General features: G+C 38.7%; 1 protein-coding gene across 1 annotated transcript in view; it reads left to right on the top strand.

Moving 5' to 3' along the window:
• Positions 1–19,807, top strand: part of Neo1 (neogenin 1) — a 193,184-nt gene that overhangs the window by 93,351 nt on the left and 80,026 nt on the right. The window contains exon 10 of the mRNA XM_055622080.1: positions 694–814. Within this exon, the coding sequence (XP_055478055.1) occupies positions 694–814 (121 nt within the window). The remainder of the gene's footprint in view (positions 1–693; positions 815–19,807) is intronic.

Genomic DNA, 19,807 nt, shown 5'->3' with positions numbered 1-19,807 from the left:
CTATAAAGTACTTGCCATGTAAGCATAAAGGCCTAAATTTGGTCACCCGGAGAAACCCAAGTAAGGCCTTGAGTTGAAATGCCAGGACTTTAGAGATACAGACAAGTGGAACCCAGAGGCTCACCCACCGAGCCTGTTCTAGTCAGTGAGTCTCCCAGATCCCAGTGTGAGGAGAAATTGTTAAATGTTTTTAAAAATTCCTCATAATTGCTTTCGACTTTCTATGTGTTAGGTATATAGTAGTTATTATTATTTACTAATATTATCATTATCTGGTATCCTACTAATAGAATTATTTAAGTTTTAGTAATAAGTATTAATGGTATACCTTAAGGTCTTTACACAAAACTTATTTAAAAGCTCAGAAGTAATTGCAAGTATTTTAAAGACAGTGACATTTTATAAATTTACACAGAAGTAATTAATTTTTTGTGGAAATGTATTTCTTGTTTCTGAAATGTATAATCTCATGTCAACAAAAAGTAGTTTGTGAGTATTTAACATTAATATCAATCTGTTGTGTTGAAATTAGCATTTTATTTTATCATTATTTACATGTTTTTAAAATTTTAAAGCAACATACTTATGCTAATAACAATATTTCCTCCTTCTCTTTGAGAACATATCCTTGAGGTTTTAAACTCATGTTTATCAATTAGGTCATAAAGTTTTATGTATGTTTTTCTTCCTTAGAAGGAACATAATCTTCAAGTTTTGGGTCTGGTGAAATCAGATGAAGGGTTCTATCAATGCATTGCTGAGAATGATGTTGGAAATGCACAGGCTGGAGCCCAGCTGATAATCCTTGAGCACGGTAAGAGGGGAGCAGGAGTAAGCTGAAGGAGCACGTATTGAGAGCACTGTTACTCAGGGTGCCTGGCGATTGCCAGCTACAACAGAAGTCTCAGTCATTTCTGTCATTTAGAATTACTTAGAGGGGCTTAGCAGTTAAGAGCACTAGCTGCTCTTTCAGAGAACCCAAATTCATTTCCCAGTAACCACATGGTGGCTCACAACCATCCGTAACTCCAGTTCTGGGAGAGCTGATGCCCCCCTTTGATCTCCTTGGGTACTCCATGTATTTCATATATATATAAAAAAAAATCTAAAGAAAAAGTATTTTAAAAAAATTACTTAGAGATACATTTTTAGAGAATGTTAAAAAGAAGTTGATATTAAGAAGAGAAAAACCAAAAGAGGCCTATACAAGTTAAGTGTTTATCAGAACTCATTTGTGTTAATCTCACAACTATGTTTCTGCCTTTTAAGGAAAACTTCTTAATGTTTACTTTGCACCAAATATTTTTGTTTTAGCAAAATAAAATTAATGTGCCTTTTCTGATTATCGTAAAAATACCTTTTTATTATATAAAATAAATTCAGTCAACATTGAAAAATAAAAAGTAAGAGTCAAGGAAAGTAAGAGTCAAGGGGAAATCACTGTAATTTGAACAAGGAAAGCTTAATGTAAAGAGTTATTAAATCTAGAGAGTAACAAGAATTCAGTAAGAAAAGACCTCTTATATATAGCATTGTCATATATAACAAGTGCAATACCTCCTGTGTGTAGATAGAGTCTGCTGAGAAGGACCTTCACCTAAGACTGAAATCTGGGTATTATGGGAGAGTATGACTCTGCTTTACTAGATGACAGAGAAGTTGATGTAGTGCTTTGTGGTTGAAACTTCAAATTTACTTTTTAGGGTCTGAGGAGAGTTAATCATAAGTTGGTATCTCCTCAGTGGCATTTTCCAAGCACCCAAGGGATTGTGTCAGGGGGAAAGATGTTACTCTCAGATCCTGCACGTGGCAATCCACTCCTGCATTTGCTGTCTCCAGGGCCTTTGCTGATACGTGTAGCGTATGTGTCCGCTGAGAAAAGAAAAAAACCGTATTAAAAGCACCTGGCTTCATTTTTGTTAAGCAGGAAGTAAAACCTGACTTTGGAACTGGGAGGCACTAATTTGATGTGTGTTGTATAGGAGCACAGATTACATTGTTACACATATTGTTTCATAACCTGTTTTCCTGCAGAATCATCCCTTAGACATCTTTCCATGCTAACAAATAACCTTGTTCATTGTTGAATAGACTATATATGTAGATTTATACAATTTATTCTCTAGTTACATTTAAGTTGTCCCTTTTTTTGTTTTGTTTTTTTTTCTTTTCTTTTTTGTTTCACTGAACCATTTTTATGGTTATATTCTCATACTAAAGTACTGTTGTATAGCAGGTCTTTCTTAAATTGGTGCAGATGATCATTCAGCAACTAAAGCTTTCTTTCTTTTTCTTTTCATTTTATTTTGAGCATTTCCTGTGAATACATGACACAGGTCACTTTGGACATCTGATCCTAAGTCAAATACAGTACTACACACTACTGTAGGTCCAGGAATTTTCTCTAATAGCTATAGCTTGACCAGTGAAGCTATATGGCAGAGCTGGCACCTACACTGACTTCACCAAAATAGCACATAGGATCTTTAGATGATATTTTTAAAAGTATACTTGAAAGTAATGTTATAAAAGGTATATTTGAACAGCTTTTCACCTTGTTTGTCTTCTGTGATTATACCTTTCTCCCATTTATTGGAAATAATTTTTTATTCTTTATTTTTATTATTAGTTACATTTTTTATTTTTTATTAATTACAGTTTATTCACTTTGTATCCCCCATAAGCCCCTCCCTCCTCCCCTCCCAGTCCCACCTTCCCTCCCCCTTCTTCTCACTTGCCCCTCCCAAGTCCGCTGATAGGGGAGGTCCTCCTCTCCTTCCTTCTGATCTTAGTCTATCAGATCCCATCAGGAATGGCTGCATTGTCATCTTCTGTGGCCTGGTAAGGCTGCTCTCTCCTCAGGAGGAGGTGATCAAAGAGCAGGCCTATCAGATTATGTCAGAGGCAGTCCCCATTACTGTGTAACCCACTTGGACACGAAGCTGCCATGGGCTACATCTGTGCAGGGGTTCTAGGTTATCTCCATGCATGTTCCTTGGTTGGAATATGAGTCGCTGGGGAGACCCCTGTGTTCAAATTTTCTGGTTCTGTTGCTCTCCATGTGGGGTTCCTATCCTCTTCAGCTCTTATTATTTCCCACTTCTTACATAAGATTCCATGCACTTTGCTCATCAGTTGGCCTTAAGTCTCAGTGTCTGCTTTGATAGTCTGTAGGACAGAGCCTTTCAGAGGCCCTCTGTGGCAGGTACCTAGGTTGTTTCCTGTTTTCTTCTTCTTCTGATGTCCAACCTCTTTGCCTTTCGGGATGGGGATTGAGAGTTTTAGTCAGGGTCCGCTCTCTTGATTAGTTTCTTTAGATGTTCAGGGTTTTAACAGCTTTCAAGTTTGTAAAAAGAAAATTTGATAAATTGTATACCACCTGAATGAGTGAGGTAGACAGGTTTGCTTGTTTGAAGTATAATGGCAGTGACTTTTGAGTAAACATTCGAGGTGTTTATTGTATCCACATCCACCTAAGCATTGGGGCCTCGAAATATTTGTGTTTGTGATTCCTACTATAAATCCTACTTGCCAGGGTAAATGGATGGCTGTGTTAGGAGGATCCTAACGGAGCTTTCATCTGAATGTGTTTGGTAGTATAATAATTTCATTAATAGTATGTATTCTTCTCTAGTTTGGAGAACGTGTGTGAACTTTGGGAATTCTGTTGCTGTAATTGTATTGACAATGCTCAGGCAAGTCATGGGGTATTAGAAGGTTATAAGTTCCATGTTTGTTAAGTTTTTCTCTATTTTTGCTTTTTATTTTTATTTACTTAAAATTAATTTATTTGTATGTGTATATGCAAACTTGTCTGTATGTGCACCGTGTGCTTTTGGAGGGCTAGACTTCAAGTCCCCTGGGATTGGAATTAAAAGTTTGATGTGGGTGCGGAGCACAGCAGCTGGTCCTCTGCAAGAGCAGCAAGTTCTTTGGCCACTGATCTGTATATCTCCAGGTCCTGCTTATTTGTTTTTGAGATGGAGGAGCATGGTATGTGTCTCACCATGTTGCCCAGGTAGCAAATTCCTTGGCTTAAGTGGCTTCAGTCTCTCAAGATTAGAACTATAGAAAACATTTGCCACCATACCTGGCTTTTAATATTTTAATTGTCTAGAATTTATTTTTTAGTTATGTGTATGTGTCTCTATGTGGGTATGCATATATGAGTGCAGATGCTCACAGAATCCAGAGGTACTGGACTTACTGAGTTGGACTTAGAAGTAATTGTGAACCAACCAGCATGGGTGTTGAGAGCCAAACTCAGGTGCTCTGCAAGAGCTGTAAGGGCTTTTTACTTCTGAGCCATCTTTCTAGCCCCAAAATGTTTTAATTCTTAAGACAGAATATTTATGTAGGAAAGCTAAAGGAGGGAATGTAACAATTTACAATGCCTGATCTCTGTTTTTATAATACAGTAAAGAATGTAAGGTCTCCACAATCTCAGTTGCTGTCATATTTTATGGCATAAATAAAGCAGCATAGAAGAGATAATGGCCAAGATTAAAGATCAGAGTAATGCAGCAGTGCTGGGACACTCTGGTGGACAGCAGAGTGCAAACTGGTTATGACACGGTTGTGAGGTGATAATTACAGATACTAAACAAATAGAAAACCCACTCTTGACAAAGAGACATTAGTGATCCATCTCATTCAGTCATTGTCAGCAGATTGGAAATTAAATACCATTACAGAAAAATTAATGATATTCCCAAGATTTTGTCTGGTGGCTGGAAGGATAATAACAAACTGCAAAAATGGAAAAGGAAGGCATGTCAGAATATAAACATGCAGGTTGGGTGTGGTAGTGCATACAGTGGAGAGGCTGAGGCAAAAGAACAGTGAGGTTAAGGTCAGCCTGGGCTGGACAGCAAGAATCTGTCTCAGCAAACGGATGGAGTGAAGACAAAGAACCAGCTCCTTTCACTGTAAGAAAGCCAGAGGCCTGTCTGAAAGCTTAGCTAATAAAACAGCCAAGTAATGTAAATTTCAAGAAGGACAAACTTCCCTGCCACACAGTCTAAGCATTGGGCTGTATGAATTATTTTATCCTTAGCTTACCAGAAGAGAAAGAAATGGCTGCCAGAAATATGAGGGTGAGGGGAAGCTTTAAATTTTAACTAATTCTTAAAGGCTAAGTATGAACTAGTTTGGAATGTGTGGAGGATCTAGGCATCAGACACCAAGGAAACTTGTTTGCTTACAGATAAATTTTTCTGCGGTTCCACATAGCACTAGTTGAGAAGAAATTCAGAATAGGATAATCAAAGTTGTCTCTCAGGTCTAGAAATGAAGGGGATGTTCTGTCCTCTTGGAGTCTCATATAAGCCCCAAACCCATGGAAAAGAAACAGGAAGCCTATTTATTTCAGATTTTTCTGGTCAAAGTTGAGAAACAAAACTCTTCTTCTGTGAGAAGAAACCCTCAGTGAGACACACACACATTTTGGGCCTGGGCTAGGGTTGGGAAGATATGCGGCATCTTGCACATGCTATAAAAGTGCTCTATCACTGACTACACCCTCTGCCCTTGGGAAAAACATAGAACAAAGCGGGGAAAACCATTATTGCTGAGGGGAAGGATGGAAGGGAAAGCTGTACCTTGAACGAAGGTCAGAATATAGTTTTAGATTCAGAAGGCACTGATACCAAGCAGTCTTTATCTACGCAGGAGGTTGTGTAGGAACATGCCTCCCTAAGGTCAGCATAGTACAAAGCAGATGCAGCCTGCCATATGGAGAACTGCAGAACCACCTAAAGCTGAAGCTTAAGGAGGACAACAAACGATTGCATTTCTTCAGCCACAACTGAGAAAAGTCATGAGCATGCTGGGAAATTCCTTTTATAATAGTGTTAAGGAATGGTGCAAAGCTGAAAGGCCAGAGTAGTTTCTATCTCCAAACACATGACAGTGGTGATCTGTCTAAAGCACTGTGAAGCCTGTGATGTGCTGTAGGCACAACTAAGTCTGTACCAAACTCGGTTCCCTACTGCCACTCTAATAGTTTGACTGAAGAGTAGGCATATTTGTGCCTAGATGTAAATGAGACTTAACTCTTAACATAGCTCTGTGTGCTTTGTTCATCACTAGTGAAAAATTAATAGACCTGCCCCCCCAAAAAAAAACAGCAAAAGAAAAAAAGCCTATTAACTGTTGAAAGATAGAACAATCAACAGAATCAGATTCAATAACTTTTTACTTCTTTATATAAAGTCACTGCAAAGATACTAGAAAGTATACAACTCACTTGCCATTCCTTACAGACTTTTCTTTTAAAAGCTACTCAGACATGGTTTTACAGACTACAAGATGACCCACAACAAAGAACCGAACCAAAGGATACCTTTAACATTAGCCAACAGTTATGTTCCCTCGTATTCACCTCAGTTGAAAAATTGCATCTTTATAAATGTGCACTCAAGTGATTACAGCACCTTTATTCCCAGGCACACACAACTTGAGGAAATAAGGTAGTCTTCAATATGTGAATGGATAAACTATGGTGCATCCATAACATGGAGTATTATTGAGTGGGTCAGTTTCAGTCAGAGAGGCTAGCATAAGCAAATTCGGGTCTTAAGGACAAAGAAGACAAGAACAGAACAAAACAAATATTTAAATAGGTGATGGCTGTGGTGTATGTGTGCATGCGTGCGTACACTGAACTATCTCTGCAGTCCATGACTGATTTTTAAAAACAACAAGAGGGTGTAACTCCATAGAAGAGAACCTGCCTAGCATGAGCAGGGCCCAAGTTGAGTAACCAGTACACGGTGATCAGGGAGAGGATAAAATTACAGATCCAAAAGGGAGGTCAGATAGTCCCAAGTAAGCTTAACTCAAATGTGATAATAATAGTGGTGATGACAGTGAAAGAAAACACCCCTGTATGCACCATGGTTAAACATGGAAACTTGGAAAATAAGGAAACATGGAAAATAAGGTTGTGAAATTAAAAAAAACAGGCAAGCAAACAACCAAAAATACACATTTCCAATGGCTACATCTTCAGAATAATCCTGCACTTGATGCTCAAGGAGTGCTGTGGAAAAGGAAGTGCAAAGACTGTAAGATCCAGAGGATCAGGGAGTTTGCATGAGATTGTGTCTCCTAATAGCATTGGAAGCTATACCCATAAAGTCTCACCACATGAGCTGAATAGGAATGACACCAACGAACATGCCAAACTAGATGGGTCACAACCCTACATAAAGAACTATAGGCAACTAAGTGAAGCTGGGGGCAGGAGAGGTGGTCTTCTGAAGGGAGGGAAGAGCACACCATTGTCCAGTGCCAAGTGGTCAGCCCTGAAACCATACATACAAGTAGCATTAGATGTGCTCAACAGACTGTATTTAGGATTATAGATGTATGTGAACATACATATATACATGCAATAACAATTAGTGAGGAAAGAGGCCATGAAGGAGAGCAGGGGGTTATATAAGAGAGTTTGGAGAAAGGAAAGGGAAGGGCAAAATATTGTAATTAAATTATAATCTCAAAAAACAAACAGCAACAAAAGACATTCACCAGCAGGAGAATAAAGATGAGCCTAGAAAGATGGATGGTTCAGTGATTAAGAGCACTGGCTGCTCTTCCAAAGGACCCATGGTCAAGTCCCAACACCTACATGGCTGCTCTTAAAATAGCCAGTTTCAGGCGATCAGACAGCCTCTTCTGGTCCTCCATATGCAACAGGCACCACATTGTGGTGCACAGACGTGCATAGAAACGAAACGCCCACACACCTAAAAATAATACATTCAAAAATGGGCGGTTTTTCTTTTGCTAAAATCTAAAGGCCTTTGGGGAAAAAAGGAACCCAAACACCCAGTAAAAATATTCTTCAAAAATGAAAATAAAATCTTTTTCAGAACAGAAAAATTCATTGTCTAAACTCATAGTAGGAAAAGATAAAGTAGGAGGTTCAATGAATGAATTGTTTTCAATTAAAAAGTCTTTCAAAAATGAAAAACCATTTCAATACAGAAACAGAAAATTAATTGCGTACAAATCATAGTAAAAAAGATAAAGTAATGAATTCAATGAATGAATTGTTTTTCTATTTTAATAAATGTTACTTCATGATGGTTGGATAGGATTTGATAAGGTTTTATATCTTTTAAAGAAATTAAAAATTATCATTTTATAAAAGCATTTTGATAGTTCTATCTTAAAAATTACTAACTTAACCCATTAATATTTTAGGAGTGTTTCCTTAGAAATCAGGTTTAGGTACAGACTGTTAATATTAGCATTAGTGATTTAAAATTACTCAGTCACTTTATTTGTTTATTCGTTTTTGGTTTTTTGAGACAGGGTTTCTTTGTGTAGCTTTGCCTGTCCTTGACTCAACTTGTAGACCAGGCTGGCCTCAAACTCACAGAGATCCACCTGGACTCTACCTTCCTAAGTGCTGGGATTACAGGTATGGGCCATTGAGCCTGGCACTTGAAAACTTTTTAATGAGATGAGAAAAGTTAAGTAGAATTTCAAATAGAAAAGATGCAAAACTAAATAGATCAAACCTGAATTTTGAAACTATACAGGAACACTTAAGCATTCTCTTTCCCAAAATGTTTACATTAATTGGTTACTTTGATGACTAATAGTTTTTTTTTTTTTTGTTTTGTTTTGTTTTTAGTGTTTTCAGATTGCTCTATGAGATTTTGTATAATTTGTAAGGTTTTTTTCTTTTCTTTTTTTTTTTTTAAGTACTAAACTCAACCTGTCAGTTATTGTTCAAACATAGAAAAGCCACAGACACATAATACTAATGACCTTCTGCTGGTAACATCCTCAGTGGAAAGTCAGCACTCACGGCTGGTCCCTTTTAGAGAATGACACTGTGTTGCATGAAGTGGACAAGCTTCTGGCAGCCCCACTGATCCCCTTTGATTTGGCAGGGTATAGGCAGAGTCTTGAAGAGCAATGAAAACCAGCCTGCTTTGAGCCTCTTTTCCTTTGCACACATTGCTACTGTGACTCCCCAGGATATACTGTGGCATATAGCAAGTCCTAAACCGTTCACCCTGGGTGGGCTTTTTACTTCTTTGCTTTTAGCTGACTAATATTTTGAAAAGAAAATTTCAAGAATAGACTAGGTTAAGGTTGGTAACGTGTAACTCATTGGCTGGATCCATCCATTTTTCCTGTATTTTTTGTTGGAAATAGACATGCACATTTGTTCACAGATTATCCATGTCCTGTTTGTGGTCGTTTCATATTGTAACTGACGAAGTCAGTAGTTTAGAGAGAGACCAAATGGCCTGTAAAACCTAGAACACTCTTTCCCTTTATAGAAAATGTTTGCCAACTACCAGACTACATCACAAATGATAATAGTTTGTGATTTGAAGTTATTTCTCATGAGTGAAAGGATATTTCACTTTAAGAGTTTTTTAAAAGAAAAAAATTAGATTTGAGAAAAGGAAAACACAGAAGAGCAATAAAAGGATGAAAACACAAGGATAGGACCAAAAAGGCAGATCTAGGAGCTCTAGGAGGAAATGTGCTGCAACTTCCTGAACTTGAGGGGAGAAGACAAGACTGCAGACATGTGCTAGCACACGCTTTTGCAGAGCCTGGAGCCTCGTAGGAGAGTGTGGTGGTCGTTATTTAGTCGCTTTAAAGCCTGGCTCCAGCCCCTCCCTCCTCTCCTAGTCCCACCCTTTCGGCCTCTCCTCCCATACCCCCTTCTCCTTCTCAAAGAAGGGGTGGCCTCTAAGGGTACCAGCCTACCCTGGCATCTCAAGTCTCAGCAGGACCCTCAGTCCTTCCTCCCACTCTTCCACAGAACTCCCGAGTGCAGCCTGTTGTTTGGCTGTGGGTCTCTGCATATGTTTCCATCAGCTGCTGGATGAAGGCTCTCAGAGGACAGTTATGCGGGCTCCTGTCTGCAAGCATAGCGGGGCATCATTAATAGTGACAGGCATTGGCTCACCCCCTTGGGCGGGTCTCAGTTGAGCCGGTCTTTGGTTTGCCGTCCCCTCAATCTCGGCTCTATCTCTATCCCTACACTTCTTGTAGGCAAGACAAATTTGGGGTCAAAGGTTGTATAGGTGGGTTGGGGTTACCTCCCGCCACTGCAGTTTCCCCCAGGGGGTGGTGACCTGAGCCTCCTTAGCCTCGCTGATGGTCCCTCCTGTGGTCCCCCTCGTCCCAGCAATGCCCTCCCAACCATTTCTGTCGTCTCTCCTGGTCACCTCCCACCCCTACTCCCACCCAGTTCTCTCCCTCCATCTGCTTCAGTTGTCCGTTTTATTTCCTCATCTGAGTGAGATCCAAGCACCCTTCCTCAGGTCCTTCTCGGCTTCTTTGGGCTGTGGGTTGTGACATGGCTCTCCTATGCTTACTGGCTTTTTAAAGGTATATCCTCTCAACAGGTTTGGTAGCTTGGAATGCTTTCCAGGAGAGAGGAAGGGCTGATGGAAAGGAAGTAAAATGAGCTTGTTGATAGTAAAGGAAATTCACACTTTACCAACATTGTAAGTGGCTTCTAGGATATCCTGGCCATGGTAGATAAGAATACATACTGAGCATTATGAGTGGTGGTTTGCTTTGGTTTGGTTTTTTCATTTTATTTGAGTGAAACAGTTTTCAAAAATTCCATACAGTTCTGAGGTTATTGAATGATAGATGTTCTGGAAAAGGTGACTAATAGCTTGGCATGATTAAGAGTTGGATAAGTTGCAAGAAATTATTAGTCATTAGTGGAATATTTTAAATCTAAAACTCCACTTGCAAAAGGTAGTTAATATTGATCAAAGGGTTAATTCTAATTTATCATTTTGCTTTTGTACTAGTAGTTATAACTTTAGGAAAAGTTGTACTCCAGATAACTGGTATAATTTGACTCTTAATTGAGATTACTATATCTAGGAACTTTCTTGGTTTTATTTTTTAAACTCTCGATTTATAATCCAGGCAAGCTTGGAACCTGCGTAGCCTGGGCTGGCCTCAGCTTCACAGTACTGCAATCGCCTCACATTCCTGAGTGCCAGGGTTAGTCAGGGACCACCACACCTACCCCATCGAGGGACTATCTAAGATTACAGATGGATCTAATGCCAGGGTTTCCCTGCTCCTGATGGGGTCAAGGACTGAAATTCTATGCCTTTTGTTTTCTGTAAAATAAAGGAATTAAATTAGGTGATTATTTTTTAATCACTTCAAATATCCCATTAAATGTTATTATTTTAGAAGTTTATGTTTAATGTCAGATGTGATTTTTTTTAATTGAATTTTATGTATGAGTGGTTTTTTTTTTTTTTTTTTTTTCCTTTTAACCACTAAGTTCTCTTCAGCCCCTCAGATGAAAATGAAATTAAAAGACTAACTTTGTGAAACAAACTTTGGAGCTATTCTTTAAGTAGAAGTTTTTTTTTTTAAATCTACTTAATAGATTTATGTCATTTAAATTTGCAAAATAAGAAAATAATATGTTATGACCATATTGAAAGGCATCTGAAATGTCTCGTTAAAACTAAACTTATACTATTTTTAAAAAGACCTAACACATGTTCATTGTCAAAAATAAGAACATGTAATTGACTGATAAAAAAAGTAAATGTACTGTTAACTCTTGCCTGGTCTCACCTTCTAGAGCTAATCCTTGTTAACAAACATAATTTGTTTCAAAGTTATTCAGTAAATATGTGTGACAAAATCCCATATACCTTACAGAAGTGTGGGTTTGCGCTAAGTTGTAAGGTTGAAATAGCCAGGAAGCAGACATGCTCTCCCACCCTAATAGAACATTTATCTGTTAGAATAGAGAAAACATCAGGCAACTAAAATATAAACCAAATAATTAAAGCTTCTGTGTCTGCTTAAAAGGAGTGGAAAGAGTGTGGGATCAGTCCCCCACAGGCACATGTGTTAGGGTACTCAGCCTTGACCTGGCGTTACTCCTTTGGGAGGTTGTGGGACTTCTGTACACGGAGCAAGGCACAGGGATTTGGCACCCTTGCTAGTGGTAGCCAGCCTCATGTGAGGGAGCGATCCTAGGGACCCCACTGCCTAGGACCAAACTACTGTAGGCTGAAACAGATCTTGCCGCCTTTGAGTTATTTTCATTGTGTATTAACATTTTGTTTCACTGACAAGAAAAAAACCAATATACTCTGATAAAAAAAAATTATTGGTGTTCTGGGTCTGGAAATTGCTCATTCAGTAAAGCACTTGATATTTAAGCATGAGGACCTAAATTTAGATCTAGGTGTGGTGGAGTGTTTCTGTAATCTCAGTGTTGCAGAAGCCAAAGCAAGGATTTCTGGAGCTTACTGGTAGCCAATTCACCTGAATCAGCAAGCACCAGGTTTATCAAGAGACCCTGTCTCAAAACAAACAAACAAACAAACAAACAAAGACATCACTGCCGCCACCCATACACATAAAGTTATAAAAGGAGGTGGGCACGGAGGCTCATGACTTTAATCTTAGCACTTGAGTGCTTGTGACATAGAGGTTCCCATGAATTTGAGGCTAGCCGGAACTATACAGTGAGTTCCAGGACAGCCTGAGCTGCTCTAGGAGGCTTCGTCTTTAAAGACAGTGGCGGGGAGTGGGACGCTTTGGAGAATTGGCTCAGCAGTTAGGAGCACTGGCTGTTCTTCAGAGGACCTGGGTTTCTCAGCACCCACATGGCAGCTCACAGCCTGTAACTCCAGGCCCAGGGGGTCAGACGCCTTCTGTTGTCTTCCTTGGGCACTTAATGCGTGTGATGCACAGACACACATGTAGCACGACGCCTGTTCGCTTACAACAAAGGGGAAGCTTTTTGAGGGTTGAGTGGGAAGTACTTTAAAGTGGCATTTTAAAGAGACAGCATTGTGAAATTGGTGATACCGAAGATGAAACCGGAAAGATCGGAAGGCGTTTGTGTTCTTTTATGTGCACAGACATGTATTTACATTCATATATAAACATTTTACCTGCAGAGATAGTGTTTTCTATGATTTTTACATTTCCCAGTATTTTATGAACATGTTGATGCTATTTTTTTTTGCTATAGAATTCATACTATAAGACACTGAGATTTGTTTTTTGAGTTCTTATTAAAACATATTTTTTTAAAGTGCAGCTGAAGAATAAGTTATTATTTATCTGGATTTGATGGCACCATCTTACAGTTCTTAGCATTTAGGAGACAAAGACAAAGTAGGATTGCATGTTCAAGGCTAGCCTGGATAGACTCTCATCTAAGAAAAAAAGAATTTAGCATACATTTCAGCAAACAGTCTGTTAATAATCGAGGTATTTAAAAGTTCATATTATTTAAACTATCTTAAATCTGAAAACAACCAATAAAACAGATTTTAAAAGAGGACAGAGCGCAGGGAGTCTTATGGAAGAAGGAGGCTATAAAAGGGTCCAAGGGGGCAGGAGCCACACAAGGACACCAACAAAGCCAAAAAGAAAGAAAGAAAGCAGGGCCCGGGTGCGTGCGTGCGTGCATGTAGAGACTAATGCATCAAACAAAGACCATATGTAAGAGGACCTAGACCCCCTGCTCAGGTGTAGCCCATAGACAGCTCAGTCTCCGTGTGGATTTCCTAGTAAGAGGAGAAGACAGTCTCTGACATGAACTCAGTTGCCTACTCCTTGGTGGGGTGACCTAGCCAGCCCACAGCAGAAGAGGATGTAGGCAGTCCTGATGGGACCTGGTAGGCTAGGATTAGACAGTAGGGGAGAAGGACTTGCCCTATCAGTGGACTAGGAAACAGGGATAGGGAAGGAAGAGGGAGGGAGGGTGGAACCTGGAGGAGGTGAGAGACAGTGCTACAAGTGGGATACAAAGTGAATAAATTATAAATAATAATTAATAATAATAGAATAAGGGGACATATGTATGGAAAATATCTGTCCTAGTTAGGGTTACTATCGCTGTGATAAAACACTGTGACCAAAAGCAACTTGGGGTGGAAAGGAGTTTATTTCACTGACAATTTAACTCCATATTTAAGTTCTTATTACAGTTTACCATCAAAAGCAGTCAGGGTAGGAACTCACACAGGGCAGGAACTTGGAGGCAGGAACTGATGCAGAGGCCATGGAGAGTGCAGCTTACTGGCTTGCTTCTCAGGTTTTGCTCAGTCTGCTTTCTTCTAGAACCCAGGACCACCAGCCTAGGGGTGGCCCTATCCACAGTGGGCTGTGCCTTCCCACATCAATAACTAATTAAGAGAATGCCATACAAGCTTGTATATAGTGCAATCTTATGGAGGCATTTTCTCAATTAAAGCTCCCTCCTCTGATGACTCTTGCTTGTGTCAAGTTGACATAAAACTAGTCAGTACAAAATCCAAGTTACATTCTTAGCAAAACAAACTGAGCTGGGTGCGGTAGTACATACCTGTAACCCAAACACTCAGAAAATAACAAAAGTTGTATTGTAAATTTGGAGGCAACCAAATTAAACTGCTAGAAATTATACATGGAATATTTTAATCTATGTGTCATACTTTCTATCACAAGATAATTTTAGAATAAGGAGTGCTATCAGAGAAAAAAATTGTAGGTTGCATATTTGACAACTCGTCTCTAAATATTGGACATTGTGGCTTATTTTTTCCTAAATAATGAATCATATCATACAAATGTTAAGATAATTATAATTTATTAAAATATTAAATGTAAATTTGAACCAGGCATGGTGACTCACACATGTAATCTCAGAATTTGGGAGGCTAATGCAGGATGATTGATGCAAGTTCCTGGCCAGCTTGGCTACATAGTGAGTTGAAGTCCAGCAAAACCCCTTCTCAGAAACAAAGCAAATTTACTGAGTAAATGTGCCATATAAGTATAGATTCCTAGCTATCTGGCAAAGCCCCTACTATGTAGACTGATAAAGGAGGTGATGTTAAAAATAAAATCAGAGTGTAGCTAGAATAGATCTTAGTTATTTAAATGTTTAGTTTTATAGACTTTGGAGATTCATCTAAGTGACTTATCTTAAAAAAATAAGCAGTTAGCATGAAAGTCAGAACTGATACCTAGATTTTCAACTTCAAATTTATGCTACAATAGCAAGATTCAATGTTTCTTTCTTTCTGTCTATCTTTCTGTCTTTATGTGTGTATGTGGTGTTTTGGTTTTATTGTTTTTGTTGTGTTGTGTTTTGTTGTTTGAGTCAGGGTTTCTCTGTGTAGCCTTGGCTGTCCTGGACTCACTTTGTAGACAAGGCTGGCCCCGAACTCACAGAGATCTGTCTGCCCCTGCCACTCTGAGTGCTGGTGTTTCAGGTATATGCCACGGTGCCCAGTAAGTTTTAATGTTTCTAAAACAAGAATTCGTGTGGGCTTTTTTTTTTCATTCACTTTAATTTCAAAAATCAGACTTTTAAGTCAGTATTGTGGTTATATTCACTGATGAGTTTGATCAGTTATATCATTTTGGAAACATGGCTGAACACCTAGTAGACATGATCACTGTGCTTTACTTCTGTTACAATTACCAAACATAACCTTCTGTGACTCTTAGGAGTGTCAGAGAATGTACTGTATTAGTGCATAGACACCCTAATAACTAAGAATTTATTAAACCTGAAAGGTTCTGATGGTGCCAGAATAGAGGTTTTATTCTACGAATCTAAATAATGCTGGCGCAAGCTCTGCTCAATGTCAAAGTGCTACTCAATTTCTAAACGGGAAGAAATCATTTCTGTTAGTTTTGCAAGGCAAAGAAAGCTTTTTTGAACACTAGCATTTGAACTAAGCCCAGAAGGGTAAGTAGGATTCTAGATTGATCAGGTTACATGAAGATGAGAAAAAAAAAAGGCAATTCAATTATATCAAAGTATAGAAAGATTCAACATGCATTTGGAGACTAGCAGGCAGCTCAGCTTGTTAGAATTCTGAAAGTGTGAATGTAGAAGTCAGTGTCCCAGGAAGGCATATATAAATTGGATTGTTTAATAGCTAGGTATAGATAGCATTGGGTTTGTCTAGCAGTTGGAAGATCTCCACAGAGGGTAGGTATATGAGGAGGTAACAACAAAAGAGTGTATTAGGAAGTATACCGACTGGTTTCAAGGAGAAAGACAAGGTGGCTCTGATTACAGTTTTGTACCAACTACATGTGGTATTCAAAGCTCTCAACTAAGTAGTAGCCAGAACATTCCTGTGTGTCCTTTAAGGACTTTTACCTGGTCGGAATTTGTTAGATGTTGAGTATATGGCCCTCCAAAAGAAGATAGAACCAGATCTATGATTTATTGAGTTAGTGTATTGGAGAAGTGCTATATAAATCTAAGATTATTATTTTTTCATTTTTATTTTTATTTTTTTAGATTAATTACAGTTTATTCACTTTCTATCCCAGCTGTGCTCCCTCCCTCATTTCCTCCCAATCCCACCCTCCGTCCCTCATCTTCTCCCAAGCCTCCTCCAAGTCCACTGATAGGGGAGGTCCTCCTCCCCTTCCATCTGACCCTAGCTTATCAGGTCTCATCAGGACTGGCTGCATTGTCCTCCTCTGTGGCCTGGCAAGGCTGCTCCCCTCTCAGGAGGAGGTGGTCAAAGAGGCAGCCACTGAGTTTATGTTGGAGATAGTCCCTGTTCCCATTACTGGGGAACTTACTTGGATACTGAGCTGCCATGGGCTACATCTGAGCAGGGGTTCTAGGTTATCTCCATGCATGGACCTTGGTTCGAGTATCAGTCTCAGAAAAGACCCCTGTGCCCAGATATTTTGGTTCTGTTGCTCTCCTTGTTGAGCTCCTATCCTCTCCAGGTCTTACTATCTCCCCCTCCTTTCATAAGATTCCCTGCACTCTGCCCAAAGTTTGGTTGAGTCTCAGCATCTGCTTTGATACACTGCTGGGTAGAGTCTTTCAGAGGCCCTCCGTGGTAGGCTCCTGTCCTGTTTCCTGATTTCTCCATCTTCCAATGTCCATCCCATTTGTCTTTCTGAGTAAGGATTAATCATCTTACCTAGGATCCTCCTCCTTGCTTAGCTTCTTTAGGTGTACAGATTTTTGTAAGTTTATCCTATATTATATGTCTAGTGAGTATATACTGTGTCTTTCTGCTTCTGGGGATACCTCACTCAAGATGATCTTTTCTAAATCCCACCATTTGCCTGCAAATTTCATGATTTCCTTGTTTCTAATTGCTAAGTAGTATTCCATTGTGTAAATGTACCACAATTTCTGTATCCATTTTTCCATTGAGGGCCATCGGGATTGTTTCCAGGTTCTGGCTATTATGAATAAAGCTGCTACAAACATGGTTGAACAAATGTCCTTGTTGTGTGCTTGAGCATATTTTGGATATATTCCTAGGAGTGGTATAGCTGGATCTTGAGAGAGCACTATTCCTAATTGTCTGAGAAAATGTAAATCTAAGATTGTAATCCTTAGTCTTTTCGGGTCAGGAAAGTTTGTTGTTGTTATGCTTGAGCTATAATATAATACATGCTAATTTTAGGTAACTTCGGTAAGGTTGACATATAATTAAAGTATAAATAGTTTATTTAATGTTGAACATGAAGTTCATCTTTGCCAAACTCATAGATTTTATGACTAGAACTTAGGAGACCAAGGTAGCAACGTACAGCATCAATAATAATTTTTAGTTTTTGGCAGTTAAATTGAAGAGCCCTGCAAATGACCTTTCCGGACTCAAAAATGCACTTAGAAATTTTCAGAGAGCAAACTTAAATTTGAACTTGATGCTAATATTTTGTTATCAAGAAGAAATATGTTATGCAAAGCTAAGATACCAGAAGGGTAGTATGTATGAATATCATTTAATTGGAAGCTATATTTAAAAAGATGCTAAATTATACAGTAATGCCATAATTGGCAGACTATCATTTGTGCTGGAAAGACATCACTGACAATCTGGATGCTTGCAGATTTGATCTCACATGAGCCAATCCTGGATCGTTGTGTTTTTCATTTTAGATTTGGAATTTTGGCGTTGAGACTATCTCCCAGTTGATACATGCTTATGAGATCACTAGAAATAAGTATAATTTGAAATGCAGTTGAGAAAAAATTTTTAATATCATCACATTTGATGCTACAGTTGCCTCATAAGAACTGTAATGTTGTCCTAACGCTTTTGATGTGTGCCTTGTTTTTAAAGCAAGCTTTTCTGTCACCGAATTACTGTCTGAGTTGCTTTACCCAGTGCGCGCCTGAGCATCACACACTTCCAGGTAGTAAAGTACACGTGACGGCTTTTATCTGGGCTCTGGCTCGGTGGCGTTTTATTTTTTCTCTTCTAAGTTTGGTTCCTCTTCAGCTCATACTCATAAATCTTAGTACATTAAAGTGGTTTGTAAAAGATCTTTTGTTTTTCATAAACAGTGTGAAGAGACTTTTTAAAAAACTGCTAGGACTTGGTTTCTGAAGCTTAATCTTAAAAATGTTTATGTTTATCCAGATGCAACATCATGAAAATTTGTTATGACTGGAGTTAGTGTAAATCATTAAGCTCATTGAAACAAAATCAAAATTTTCTTTTTGTTGGTCAGATTGGGTAATGAGTAGAAATACCTTTACACATTTTGTCTTCTCTCCTCTGGGGTATTGAGATCTTATGTGGGAGACACCATTTTGGTTTAGGATGGAAAAAGCTGTCTTTTCTAAGGTTCACTGCTGAGGTTGGTGCGTCATTAATATCAGACACACCTTTTAAAACACGTATTTTTAATGTCAGGAAAAAGTCAGCTGACTTCCTTAATACTGAAACTCCCTCCTGTACACAGAATGGGCGGAATATTTTATTTTATAACTTCCTTCAGTTGTTCGTATTTCATTTGTTTAAACTAGCAGTTCACTGCAAGAGCACACACAACAGCAGTGATAATCGCCAGCGTATATCCCTAGTCATAGGCCACTTCTCAACCAGGGAATCACTACTTCTTCAGGGAAGGAGCTGCAAGTCTGGGAGCTGATCCTTACAGCTCTGTTCCCTGCACTGAAAGCAAGTACTGAGAATACACAGCTTTGGCTGTGTTGGGGAGTTCCTGCTCACATTGTATTTTTCCCTACACAGTCTTCTATTTGGCAGTTGTACTAAAGAGCATTATGAGTGTTTTGTTAGCCTTGAATTCCTTCGTTTGGAAGTGTGTTATTCTTTTGTAGCCATTGAAACTGGGTACCAAGTTCACAAATAACAGCTGCTAGACTGCTAGAAAATTGTCAGGTTTTACTAATACATTATTTTCATGCGTCTCAAACAGTTTCCTTAATTCAACAAATAGCCTCCCATCTTCCAACTCAACAGAGTTTGAGACTTTTTCATGATCTAATTCAGCCAGTCTTTGATGACAGCTCTATGGATGTTATCTAGATCTAATGGTTTATGAATAGCTATTAAGCCAAACTTGTCAATTATGTTTTCCAGTTCTATAGAGCTTTACCTAATTTTGTCCACCTGATCTGCCTCAAGAACTTTCTAATGAAACATAAACACTGATGTGTTCAGTTCCCAAGCTATTGCTTGCTGCTTTATATATTCAGAGCTGTGTTGTCAGTGTAGGAGATGTGATTTACCTCCCTGGTGGATGACTAGTTCATAAAATCTCAGACCCTGGGGAATTCTAAGATGCAGCCTTTCAAATATTAAAATATGGGAAAGTATATCTCAACCAAGAAAATACAGATTGTTTTTTAACAGCAGGAAACACTTGTTTTTCTCCTAGTCAGTCCTTTTGCTTTCAATTCACCTTAGACTGATACTGATTGTAATGTTTTCTCTTAGTTACATTGATTGCAATATATTTCTGTGCTGCTTTTGAATTTGTATTGCCATTTTCTTTGGAGAGTATCAACTTTTTTAGATAGCTT

Source organism: Psammomys obesus, unplaced genomic scaffold (genome assembly GCF_907164565.1).
Source record: "Psammomys obesus unplaced genomic scaffold, mPsaObe1.curated_primary_1811, whole genome shotgun sequence".
Lineage (NCBI taxonomy): Eukaryota > Metazoa > Chordata > Mammalia > Rodentia > Muridae > Psammomys > Psammomys obesus.
Note: the sequence above shows the minus strand (reverse complement) of the source record. Positions and strands in the feature narration are given on the sequence as shown.